The 13768-nt window shown below is 44.1% G+C and overlaps 1 protein-coding gene across 18 annotated transcripts in view; it reads right to left on the bottom strand.

Moving 5' to 3' along the window:
* Positions 1–13768, bottom strand: part of MTSS1 (MTSS I-BAR domain containing 1) — a 127638-nt gene that overhangs the window by 54046 nt on the left and 59824 nt on the right. For 7 of the 18 annotated variants that reach the window (XM_075743339.1, XM_075743344.1, XM_075743354.1 and 4 more), the window contains exon 4: positions 10895–10924. The exons of the other annotated variants lie outside the window; for them this stretch is intronic. In XM_075743339.1, coding sequence (XP_075599454.1) covers positions 10895–10924 — 30 coding nt within the window. The remainder of the gene's footprint in view (positions 1–10894; positions 10925–13768) is intronic. 18 annotated transcript variants of the gene reach the window in all.

The raw sequence follows: 13768 nt of genomic DNA, 5'->3' as shown, positions 1-13768 counted from the left end.
AAAGTCATATATATCAACTTCATAACTAGAAAGCAAGAAAGATGCAATCTATTTGGCTTCCACTTAAGTCCAAAATCTCATATTTCTTTCTACGAAGGCCTTAAACCGAGACTCTTATCTGCCATTATAATCTTGTACTTTGGTTCGCAGAATAACAGTAAAGGCGCAGCATGTAGGCACCATGATCTCCTTCTGTTTTCAACTCTTCTAAAATCACTTTTAGTGCTTCAACGTCTCAGCACTCCTACAAGAAAAACCTGGTGAGTCACCACAAGCAACCAAAACGCCCAAATACCTGTGACCTGTGCAGAGCCGAGAAGCTTTTCTACCTACAAGATTTCATCTCCCCAACAGACACCAGCCAATTCTGAGATGGCATTAATGGCCTCAAAACTCGAATTGGTGACTTCTGGAGCTTTCTGCCGAAACAAGGTATGCCACTGGCATCACAAGTGGACATATACAGGAGGAAAAGTCAGAATAAAGCACATGTTTAACAGCTGGGCTAGGAGAGGCCATAAACCTTTCCTTTTTAAAAGCAATGCAATCTCCACACTGCATCCCATGTCCCAGGAGCGTGGGAGCAGGTACATCCCTGGCACAGCAATTTGGGCTCAGCAGGCTGTAACTCGAGTAGCTCCTGCCTCTGGTAAGTAAGATGTAAAAACCACTGTCAGCCTGAGAAAAGACACGGGTTGTGCTCTTGTACGCTCAGCACATGGGAGATGGTCCTTTCCTTCACAGAGCGCAAGTGACTGACGTTCGGTCAATTAGTTCTCTACTAACATGCAGCCGGGGACCTGGTAACGAGAACATTTTTTTTTTTATTTCCTGATTTGATCGGAGACATTGAAACACGTTTTAATCTGGAACACAGACTGACAAAACCAGCTTCCCAACAGACAGCCTCTTTCACAAAGGCTTAATTCTCCTTGGCGAGCTCAAGAGCAGCTTTACTGCCTGCCGGATAAGTCATGTTTACAGCAGATCCTCAGAGCTGCTCAGCCTCCTGGATGAATTTAGAAATCAGACCAGAGGGTAGATTTGCAGACCAGTAATTAGCACAGGAGACGATGGAGAAGCAATGGAGAAGAATAATTTAGTCCATGTCAACATAAGGTCAAGGACTGGGGGGCTTGTCCAAACTCCTGGGCAGCTCATGGGGAGAAAGGCAGGGAAGGATGAAATGAGGGGGATCTGCACTCCAAAAACCCAACTACTCCCCACAGACCAGCTTGAGCAGCCTTAATCAACTTTGCAACTCTTCTTCCTTCCCATTTCAGAGCTTTTTTTATTTTGTGTTAAAAAAAAAGGCAGGTAGTGGGCACCCTGACAGGCAGCACTGCCGTGTTGCCACAGTGACTGTAATAGTACATGGTCTGTTGGCAGGCTGAGTATTTCCCCACCACTGCCTTTCTGCTAATGAGTCAGCAAGCGCCTTAACTTAAATAACACACCACCAGCTCCATCAGGCTTGTTACTGTGCAATAGCACCCCAGATCAGAGCAGACGGGAGAGCTCCTGTTGTACCAGCTGGATTCAACCCCGCTACCCTCTAAAGCCAACGTGGGTAACTCCAGCCACCATTTGCGCAGAGCTCAGTATCACTGTTTCCATCTCAGATGGACTGCGTCAGCATTGAAGCAAAATAGAGAAATCGTTAGACAAAGACAGAAAGATATAAATACGAGATATAGATATAGGCAGACATGCTGAAAAACAAAACTCAGGCCAGAGAAAAGCCAGGAACCATTAGGCAGTGGAGCTCCTTCTGGGTTCTCCTGATCCAAAACAGAGACGTGGTATCAAAATTTGTGCGTTCCCTCTCATGTGCACAGAGACTAGAGAATTTGTCAAGCAAGCTTCTGTAGCGCTGGTTTATCTGTGCTTCCCTCCATTGCCAAGAACTAAGCATCTTCTCTTTTTAAGTCAGTAAGAACCCATTACTAGCATTCCAGCTACATACAAAAAGCAGTACCAATAGTGACAATACCAACACATTACTCCAATTACTCCTAACATGTTCCTACTCCTGGAATTGAATTCGTGAACGCAAGTCCCAGACTACACACAATAATAAAAAGTATAGAAACTAGCAAAAAGATTAATTTACCTTATGTAAATAGACAGTTCACGTATTCATATTCCTCAGACCCTAATATGTAATAATATGTAAAACACACACAGATTCCCAGAAGAGCTAAATACAGAGTCACGGACAGATCAACTAAGAGGTGGACAGGTCGTCTTGCCATGAGTATTTATTGACTTTCTGAAGATGGCAAATGTGCCTTAATTTGGGTAGTAAACAGTGGTTCAAGAAGAGAAATAACAACACAAGTAAAAGGAGGAGGCCAGACCAAGCCCTTTCCAACTTCCAACCTGCCCCCATTTTCCAAGGCATTTCCTACCCCTATCTGCGCCTGGTCAAGACAAGCTACTGCAAATCTGACCTGGGAGACAGTCTGCATACTGCTCCCGTTTTAATGTAGGCACAGCAATTCCTGAAAAAAACCCGAGGGCTAATAATAAATTCCAGTGGCCAGAATAAGTACATGAACTAAGTACAAGGCACACCTAAGAAGATTTATTAGGTCTCATGCAGTAACAGCACCATGAATCGCAGTGATGCCCTATTCGCTATCCACATACACCTTTACGTCAATGATAAAACCTCATTTGACACAGAAAGATACCATGCAGGGTTTCACCTGCAGTGTTTTCCTTCTAGCCTTTCCCAATTCACTTGCGTTAATCCAAAAATTGGCTGCTTTGGTGGAAAAAGATGGAGAAGTCCTGCAGTGTCTCCAAGCTGGTGAGCACATAGGGTTGACAAGCAATCCGCCAGGCTGGAACTGACCTGCTATGTCCATGAAGTTCAGGATACACGTTAGGCACACAAGTGAGTCAGTGATCACAGGAACACTAGCAGCGGGTAATTTTATCTCCAAGAACTCCTTTTTATTGGGAAGCTGTGATCTGAACCCCCAAAAATCAAGGCAAGCGTTACAGGAATTGATGCTGGAGTTGCTAATAGAGCCGGCCTGCAAATGCTGCTGGACAAGGTGTGTTGGAGGGGAAGATGGGCTGTTCCAGTGAGTCCTGTTTGCAGGTGAATCACAAGGGCCAGCAAAGGACACCATACAGATGATGCCATGAAGAGCAAGTCTGTTACTACCAGCAGTAAATGGCCAAAGGACACTACAAGGAGCAACAGGAGGAAGCGAGAGGGAAAGGAAGAGTGCCTTCAGAGCACAAAGTCACTGATGGGAGATCTGGTTCTTCCTCCTGTTTTCCACACAAAATGACTACGCGTCTACCATCATGACCAGACTCCTCTACGTGGCAGGTTCGCCATCTCTCCTCTTGAGGTTGTAGAAGATTTAGCAATAGATTTTCATAACTCATACCACAGAGCACACAGGAGCTCCCTGGTGCTAGGCATACCCAGTACTGGTGACAGTAACCTTCTAGGAAGTCCTATACCACCACTCCACATCCTGCTGTACAACCTGGCTTTCAAGACTAAATACAGGCAGTAGCACAAACTTGTTTACTGTGCTCCACCAGCTTCTATCTTGCTCTTGTCAGAAGCAACTCCACCACATCATTTGATCTAAAAGGATATCCGTAGCTTCAGTTCACTAGCAGACCATTTAATGCTAACTTTGGGGTTGGTTTCTCTGCTAGAAGCATGTTTCCGGTGTGAAAAGGATGGTAATCAAATTTATTTGCACAAGCCTTTGGAGAGCTTTGAGGTGGAGCAATATTCAGTCACTACAAGCATGCTCCCAGTTAAACTATGAAGTACAGCTAAGGACCCTGCAGCCACACTTCATCTCCTAAGTCACTAATTTCCTGATAAACCATTAATGTACATAAAACAAAAGATAGCAAAGCTGTAATTGTCCTTCCCGTCCAAACACACTTTGTATTCGCTGGTCCTGCATCCCAATTGTGGGAACTCATCTGGGATCATTGGGGAAACAGATGAAAATGTTAGTTTCGAGGTCTACATATTTTTTCCATGATGAGAAGGGTCCCTCCAGGGCTGGTTCAGACACAGACTACAGGAGGTGAGGAATGTCCTGGCTAACACCCAGGGATCCATTCACACTCACTGCACGTCCCTTAGTCCATTTGCCTACAGTATCTCTTATTTCACAACAGGTCATTCAAACAAGCCTCGTTCAACCTCCGTTTGCAAAAGACAAACAAAGCTGAACAGAACACCACAGTGCTCCCAACCAGCTATGGCACAGCTTTGCCCTTATTTCTCTTGCTGTAAAAGACAACCAGCTCATGTGTGTGGTTGGGGAAAATAGTCATCTTCTCCAGCATGCAGTGCAGGCTGCAGGTCTTGGAGGGACCATTTCAGCTGGAAACCTCCAGATGCTGAAGAGGGAAACGGGCCTGCGAGCGAGAGGCTGGAAGAACATGAAGGAGCTTTGCATCAGCCCCACGTGGCCTGGGAGCACCAGGGCTCACCACCAAGAGTGGCTCTGCTCTGCATTCAGGATTATTGATTATCCTCTCCTAATCCCATGACTGAGTGCCTGGGGCAAAAAAAAAAATAAAAATCATATTATATACATAGATAGCTATTTAAAATCATTAACAGAGATTTATATCTCTGAGCTAGTCTTCCGTTCTCTGGGGAAACCAGACAGCTGCATAGTAAGAGACTGAAAGCTACAATAAAATGAAGAAATGAGCTTCAATAAATCATTAAGCTAAAGCTCATAATGTTTATCTGCAATGTCATGTCTCCACAATCCTCAGAAGCAGACGTGTAACTTTTTGTTTTTCTTTTATCAACTATTAAACTGTCATGTAGCTAGTAAAGAAGATTGAAACTTCTTTTTAAAAGCATCAAGGATCAGGGATTGCAGTTTCTTGTCATGGAAGGAATACTTGCAGGCCCATCCATATCGTGCAAGAACTGGAGATAAAATATAAGGAAATAAACCCTTGAAGGAGAGGCTGTTCCCCTTCTGCCAATGTTCTGGCAGCTAGACATGGAATCCTTTTTACCAGTTCTGCTGCATCTTCCCTCATTTACTCTTCCAGTACACCCAAGCATATTGTATATACAAGGCCCAGGCAGCACTACGGCTGGTTGGAAGCCCCCCAGCAATGCAGGCCAAGCCCTCCGTGCCCATGGCACTTCTGCCCAGGGGAGAAGGCAGACCCATTTCAAAAGCAGAAGCAGGCTTCAGGGTCAGCAGTTGCTTTCCTACACCCTCACCTGCAAGCAGCACTGCTCCTCCTGCCGCCAGCCCTGCTCTCCTTCCCAACCCCCTGAATTGCTGGGGAGATGGGAAGAACCAGGGCTGGGGCACTGCTCCACAGGAGCAAGGCTTAAGAAGGGAAAGGATGGCCTTGGAGACATCCCACCAGGGCAGCCACTGCAGGGATAAGCTGACGGCAGATGCAGATAGCTGTGCCCCCAATGTCATCCCTGAGAGGCTGGGGCAGGTGGCGTAGAGACGGGCAGCTGCAGCCCGAGGAGACATGTTACCATTTCCCCAGGACTCGGCAGTGATCAAGAAAGAGGGCAGCCAGTGTTGCACTGTGGGCAACGTGCCTGCACGACCTCTCTGGTGAAAGCTCAGAGCTCTTCCCACTCCAGGTAGCTCCACAAACACCGCTGACATTTTCCAGCCTTGCACTGTAACCCACTACAGACACAGACCCTTCACCTCTTTCTCTGGAGCTCTACTGCAGCCGCAGAGCAGGAAGAAATCAGCCTTACAAGTATTTCAGGGATCCAAATATTGTTTTTTTTAAAACCTTGTTTCTTTTTTTTAGAAGAGCACAGGAAAGCTCTCTGCTCCCTCAGGCTTGACATCTAAAAATTAGCATTTGTTTGTTTTACAGAGCAGGACTTGCTCTATCCAATTTAGACCCAATCTGTTAATCTACAAACAAAAGCAAATAAATACTGAAATTATGACTAAGGGGGATTTCAGGAGGCCTACACCTTAGTGTGTTTTTTTGAGGTATTACAAATGGAGTCTTACATTTATTCTACTGTATTTCCTGCTGGCACAAATGCAAAATTTGAAGCCGCTGCACTGCTTTTGTCTGCTGCTGCTGCTGATGTAAAGTGTAACTAAGCGTTCAATCCAGCTTGGGAGGGCTGCTCTTTAAAAGCTAATTTGAAGCACGATTTCCAAAATCCTGACTGTACGAATCAGCAAGCAAATCTCTCTACTGTTCTATGCAAACCCTCAAATTACTGCTATGTTCAAAGTCCTTCAAGTCCACCAAATTAACAAGCTCTAACCCACATGACTAAGGTTCACAGAAGTTCAACACCAGCTTATGTAAGAGACAGAATTGGTGTGTTTGCCTTTACAAAAACCACTAAGATAAATAGTAGGGTCAGCAAACATGCTGTGCAATATTTAACAAGAAAAAGCTGGGACCTTAACAGATTTACAGCCTAAAACTGCTCCTGAAGGCAACAAACATGACATGATCATTCTGACAGCTGTGACAAATTAGGTTTCATTTGCCTGAGAGCCAGCCATGTTCATTTAACTGCAATTACTGGCGCATCATGATCCCCACTCTGGAGAACGCGCCCAGCCATCCAGCGAAACAAAGCGTCTTGTACAAATCAACGTGTTTAAACGGTTCTTCTGTAACAACAAGTCTTCAAAACCAACCATTTGTTAACATGTGCCAATAGCTTCTTCAGGTATTTATGTGGCTCTTTTTCAGTCAGTGGAACAAAACCTGGTTAAGATGTTTTAACTCTGCAGCCCTTCCCTGCACGCCTGGTTGCAGAATGCAGTGCTCACAGGAGAATGTTTGAGAGATGTTTACTCTGTCTGGTCTAATCCAGGAGATTTGAAAATTGTTTCATCCAGCCTGAAATATTATTTTGAAAGACTAAACATATAAATTAACTCTTTTTTTTGTAACTGGTCTTTATGCCTGAGAACATATCTGGACTTTGTGATCTTTAGAGCAAAATCCTGCACACGCATCTACAATTTCCTAAGAACCCTTTCCTTATCCCCTTATACTTCAGCCCCACCAAAGAAGAAATCTTCAGTTAATTATACATGCACCATTTCAACATATTTAGTTGGTGAGCTAATTTAAAGGAAAAAAAACCCCTCCGGGATGTGACCGTCAGCTTCCTTGAAAATTCCTAGATAACGCATCCACAGCATGTCTAATCCATTTAGTCACGCCACAAAACATCACTCATTTTTCTTCAGGACAAACTTTATTTATTTCTGAGCAGGACTTTACAAGCCTATGTGTTCTGTGGGCAAGAATGCAGAAGCCCTTATCCATCCGTCCGTCTGTCCGTTTGCTGTTGAGGCACCAGCTGCTGGCAGTAACAGGTGTTTTCTGGTTTTCTTCTCAAGAGAAAGTCCCAGGCGCTATCTCCAGTGGAATGCAAAAAAACAGTGTGGCACGTAGGGCCCGACACGGAGCTGCATTCCTCTCCGAACATGCAGGCAAGACACCCTCTGCCGCAGTGCCACGAACTCAGATGCTTTCCTGGGGAGTAAGCTCAGTTTGGGTACATGCACTCAAAAAATTCATTCAAATCATCCTTCGAAAGGCAATTTTCCCCACTTTTTTTTTTTTTCCCCCCAAGGAAAAGCTAGTTTATCAACAGCTGCAGAGCACAGCACGTTTGCACAGTGCAACATTAACTCTCAGGACACCATCAGCTGAGGCTGAAGACTCTGCCCTGTCAGTAGCTAACTTCTATTCAACATTTCTATGCACGGAAAATCTTCAAAAGTTATTTTCAATAACTGGTTGGGTTTTTTTCAAACTCGACAGTGAGCCAAAATAGCTCAAATTTCTGAGAAAAAGATATGCAGGAGAAAAAATGAAAATAGCAGGGTTAAGAAAAACAAGTGGTGAAGATGAGGAAAAACATGGAAAAGGATTGTTGATAAAAAACTGCAAAATAACCCATGACCAAAGCAAAGAGCCATGCGACGTGCCACCAACATCTTCTGAGGAATACTTAGCAGTGACGCATCACACAACTGAACACAAATTTCAAAATGAAATCAAGTTTGTTTCTGATCTTCAAAGGCTCATAAATGTGCTAAGCTTTATTCACTCAGTGTAGCCCTGCATATTTACAGTGAATTAAGCTAAACATGGGCTTAAATAACTGCAGGATTCCAGCTTAAATCCCTCCTGCACGGAGTCCTCCTCATCCTGGTGTACACTGGGCATTTTTAGACAGCAGCTTTCTCACGGTGCAGATGGACGACAGCACCTAACGTACTCTGAATGAGAACGCGATGCAAGCAATAAAGCAGCCGCCCAAAATCTAGTCATGTTGCCCATGTTTACAATGTAAAAAGTTATGTTTATCCTGATAAACACAGCTTTTGAAAAGGTTATTTCCCCCCTCCATGGAAACGGAAAAGGTTAACTTCATCATCTGCTGCACACACGTCAAACTATCATGCAAAGGAAGGAGCTGCAAGGAGCACAGCCCTGCATTCTTCTGCACCAAAGGACCTGTCAGACCATCCCAGCAAAATGCCCAGGAAATTGGCCTAAAGTTATACTGTGCTGCCTCAAACTCCTCTGCCACAAACTGCTTGTTTAGTAGACTTAATTTTAAAGCAAGCCTCCGAGGTACAGCTTTATGAACAAGTCCTTGGACCAGTAAATTCAGAGGTAAAACCCAGCTTACCTTTTCTTTTAGCATAGTCATTAAAATCTAAGTGACGTGAGAGTTCTTTCCTCTGCCTACCTTCAGACTCATTTCTTTACCTTTATTCCTTGGTTGGTTTTTTTTTAATTATTTTTTTTTAAAGATAGCACAGGATGCCCAGAGGGACACCCGTACTGTAACACTAAATCCAGCGGCAGATGCAAGCTAAATTACTGCCTACGAGGTGTGTCAGCAAAGTTCAGAACAACCATTTCATACACGGGCAGGCAAGATGCTTGAAATGTAAGAGGTCATTTCAGCAAAGCCCAGAGATGCGGGAGCCAGTGCTCCTCTGACAGTTGCCTGGCAACGCTCCATTATCTTATATTCATTTATATTATTTTTAATACACTTACACTTATCCCCAGGTCTCACTCAGGGTTCTCCCCAGAGCCAGTTTGGCATTTGCAGTTGATTGGGGGGTGTGTTTGTTTGCTTTCTACAAGTCTTCTGGAAACAACTGAGTTCTGCTGAAAAGAGCAAAAAGAGCACAAAACACGAGAGGCCATCTGCTCCCTCCAGCCTCAGTGTTGCATCATAACGTGCATTTTGGCAGGCTGTTTCTCAACAAGTACCTCTCATGGCTGCTACCTTTCGTCAGCATCCAGCCAGACACTCAGTGCATTTCATGAAGAGATGGGCTGCACAGACTGTTAGCTAAAAATATCAGTTAATGGGAAGCTACTGTAATATTAAAAGCATTTTTATGCTTAAAAAGCATTCAAGTTTATTCCCTTGTCAATAAAAACAAGGCAAACTTAAAATTCAAGAGGACTTTGATTTGCCACTAGATTTTCCAAATTAAAGAAAAAAATGTTCAATTATTTATTTCTGGGGAGAGAAATCTCCCCCGTCCCACTTCCTCACTTAAAGAAAAAGAAAACATAATCAGTGTCCACACAAAAAACACCCTAAAGCCCTTTGGGCATGTTTTGAAGAAGCTATTTAGAGTAAGGAACATGGGCATTCTCTATCCTTGTATTTATAATGAGGCTCTACCATCCCCAGGAGCTAAAGCAGAATGAAAATGGGTCACATATCTAATTAGCACTATTGAAGCATGAAGCCCAAACACCCCTGAAATGTAATAGATTTTTTTTTTTTTAATATCTCCAGCTTCATTAGAGTATCCCACAGTCACCTCTCTGAGATGCCAGAAGCTTAAAAAAAAAAAAAAAAAAAGGTACCATAAAGCAGGCATGTATCTGGCATCATGCTGCTTTACTACTGGGGAAGGGGAGACAGTGCTTTTGAGAAAATCTAATGTTAGCTAAAAAATGAAGTGATTAGTCAATCAGCCTAGCATAGCCTATTATTTAATCACTTTTTATTATTAAAAAAACCCCAAGCCAAACAACTTAACCATCTTGACTACAAAAACAATATACAGATCCACAGGCACAGATGGGGATGCAACATGTTCAAGACGGGTAGTTTCCAAAGCAGTCAACAGAAATTGGTGGGTTCCCACTCCTTCTCCCAGCAGAGCTGCCCACGCGCTGTCCCACGCTTTGCTCCTTTCCTCAGGTTTATTAACAACCCAGCACGGGCCCTGCAGCAAGCCCCCCACCCAGCTCTGCACTTGGATCCGCTCCTCATCCACACCTCCCTCCCACGGGCAGGTATCGCACCATCCAAGTGTCAGACGCCACCAGGCACGTCGGGCTGTCATAGGTGAACGTGTTTAAATTACAGGTGTGTGCGCTGGCAGACAGCACTAATGAGCTTCTCCTCCTGCTTGGCAGAGAGAAGGCACGGGGAGATTGCATGGGTGGGTGGAGGGAAAGAGAAGCAGCAGATGACTTTTCCTCTGGTGTGTTTACAGTACACAAGGCTCCACAGAGGGTGCCTGAGCACCACCTGCACCTCAGGATGCTGTTCTTTGCTTTCCCCTCCACTTCTGTAGCCTGCTGCTTGCTCTCACCTCCCAGGGCTTGCTTTTACGTCAAGCAGGCTCAGCCTCCTGCACCCAGCACCCAAAATTTCATTTGCTTTGGGAGAGACGAATGTCAGTAAATGAAGCTATGGGGAAGCATCCCCAGGGATTACCCAGCAGCTCAGTCCACCCACCCAAAAAGACACCCAGTGAAGACTTCCACACACAAACGCGCTCGCTCTCTTTGTGAACAGAACTCTGCGTTTCATTTCGTTCAAAGTCAACAAGCCACAAACGCCACTCACCCGTGAGGGTTTGGAAGTCACTACAGCCTTCTGGAAAAAAAAATACCATGAAAAAATAATCGGAGGGGGGAATTAATTGAGCCTGCAGCTGTCTGCTCTACATATCAAACATCACAAAGTTCATGTTGCTGCACAGGATTTTTTTTTCTGTACAAGAGATGAGCAGGCGAAAGCAGCGCAAAAACCAGAGCAAAATGTTTACTCTGCCCATCCATGACCACGCTTTTACCCCGCAGGCGACCGTGTCTTTTGCGGGACTTGGCACATGAGCACTTTGATGTGTCTCCTGCACTGATTTTGCGTTTCTGTTTATTACAGTGAGAAGTTTTTTCTTTTTTTTTCTTTTTTAAGTTCTTTTGTCGCAGTGGAGAATAAGGCACATCATGCATGTGAGTGAAAGACACAGTATTTTATTTGGTTTAATCTAGTACCTCCCTTATCTGCAAATGGAAACAAAAATAGACTCACTTTGATTACAGAGACATGTATAAAAATTTGTATCTTGTTTTAATGGCATAGCATGGCAGTTCACAAACCACCGAACTCTCCCAAACTGCTCAGGTGCAACGGAGGTTAAAGCTAAAGCAGAGCAAACAGCGATGGATGATCCATGTCAATGATGGAGACCAGCAAAGGCTGGAGACCGCTGGTCCAGCGTCTCAAGTCCAGACCTCACTTTATCACTGCTGGGGTAATAGTCACCATTTTTATTGTTTGTACTGGTAGAATTCCAATTAAATTAGAAAAAAACACAGCTTATACCAAAAGTTACTCTTCACAATTTCTTCTGTAACCAAAACTCACTCTCCATCATTTCATTATAATACCAATATTAATGATATGGCTGCAAGGACACTCAGCCACTAGCAATCTCTAAGCGGTTCAAATTGTATAATGCTTGACGTACCTACTTTTTTTTTTCCCAGACAAATTGCCCAGCAATTAGTTAAAGTGGCTCCAGAAGTCCTGAGACTGAGTTTCCTGAGAAGCTCAGCTTCTGCTGAGGCTCTTTCTCACCAGCTCAGGCAGCGCTCTCTGCATACAATTCTCAAAATGTGGCCTCTTGCTTCAATATCTAACTGGAAGACGACCTATGATGTGCTTCCCACCATGTTTGATACTGGGACCTCCAGGCTATGAAAACTGCCTTTCAGAGGACTGAACCCACACGCTCAAACCGGCCCCCTGGCTGTCCAAAATGCACGTTCAAGGTTTGCCACCCGTGGTGATGGACACAGCTCGTGAGGAGCCAGGAACAGCCTCCAGAGCCTCTACAACCAGAAAGCGCCATTTACTATGGAACAGAAATAGCAGAGGGGAGGCTTTCAGTGGAAAATGTGATGAGAATAGAAAGCAAGAGAGTAAAAGCCCTGTCAGCACATTTCATAGACAGTCTTTCTAATGAGGAGATAAACAGATAAAGCTTTCAATCCATGTATGGAGCTTTTTTTTTTTTTTTTTTAAATTTGAAAAGAAGCTAACCAAGCACACGGGATTCAATAGAAAACAAAGGCCGAACAAAACATTTTCTGACAAGGCCTAAATAATCTGAAAAAATGTCAATACTAGTGCTGCAGAGAAACTGAAGGTTTCCCCTAATCCCTACCCACCCTATTTATTTTTTTTAATGACCTCTTCCTTTCAGATAGCTGGCTGTGCAGTGCAGTTAACAAGTACGTATAAAAACCAACCCCCAGTTCTGGGCGGGACACCCAGCTTTGCTGCAGCAGCACTGGAAGTCAGAGCAAAGACTGGGAGCAAGCTAACCTTCCCTACAGGAGACAGATCCAAGCCGTGCAGTTTGGATCCAGACCTCCCCAGATGTCAGAGCCCCACCAGTGTGGCAAGACTTTGTTTTTATTACACACTTGCCAGCTATAGTATCTGCCACCCTCTACAAACATTTGATGTACAAAGAAGCTGTCCTGCCAGTAACATGTTAACTGTTTCTTGAATCTGATGCAATACATTTAAATCAGTTGTGTACATGGAAAGTCAACATTCAAAAGCCAGCCTGAAGCTATTAAGCATCAAGAGAGATTTCTTCATATGAAGATGATTTTAAAAAACATGAGATGGGATCCAGACAAACAACTTTGCAAAGGAAAGCCCTCTCATCAGATGCCATGCAGCAACAGCATGCACAGTGCTCTCCCACCGAGGTTTCTTCCATCATACCTGGAATGGTAACCTCAGACGGGGGGGTGGCAGCTTATCTTCAGTGGCCCCTTGAACGTCCCCCCCATTCCTGTTGACACTCACCCTTTGGGTGGAGTCCTCAAATGAGTTATCTCCCATGCACAAAGAGATTAAAAGCCAGCAGCCTCCAGTAAAAGGCTTTATATTCTCTATGCTGTGCTCTCCTGGGTAGCTTGTAATACCTTCAAATTTCATATACGGCATCTTCAAAGTTAAATGATTTAGGGGGATTTTCAGCACAATCAGAATCTGCCCTGCAAGCACCACCACAGCTTTATCCCTGCCGTTGTAAGAAACTGCATGCATATGTATAGCTATGGACTTTTCCCTAGGCAAGGTGATACACAGCTACACAAACCCTAAACTTAAAAATGGAAACAAAGCCAGTTTAATATACAAAATCCAACTAAGTGACAATCATACTCTACAGAAACTAAATCTTGTTTTGAGGTTTTTGTGTTTCAGAAATTGCATTTCAGATTAGCAGAAGAAAACCATATCCTGAAGAGGCAGCCACAGAAACCCATTACCAACACACATATGCTTAAATACGAGACATTGCTGCCAGACATTTTCAACAAACTGCAAACTTACTGCATATTCAACCACCCTGAGTAGTCCCCAGGGACCATTTTCAATGGTAATATTCAAGATGCGTGTAAGTGTCACCATGTA

This window comes from Balearica regulorum, chromosome 2 (genome assembly GCF_011004875.1).
Source record: "Balearica regulorum gibbericeps isolate bBalReg1 chromosome 2, bBalReg1.pri, whole genome shotgun sequence".
NCBI classification, from domain to species: Eukaryota; Metazoa; Chordata; class Aves; order Gruiformes; family Gruidae; genus Balearica; species Balearica regulorum.
The sequence above is the reverse complement of the archived record's forward strand: the minus strand, read 5'-3'. Positions and strand labels throughout refer to the sequence as shown.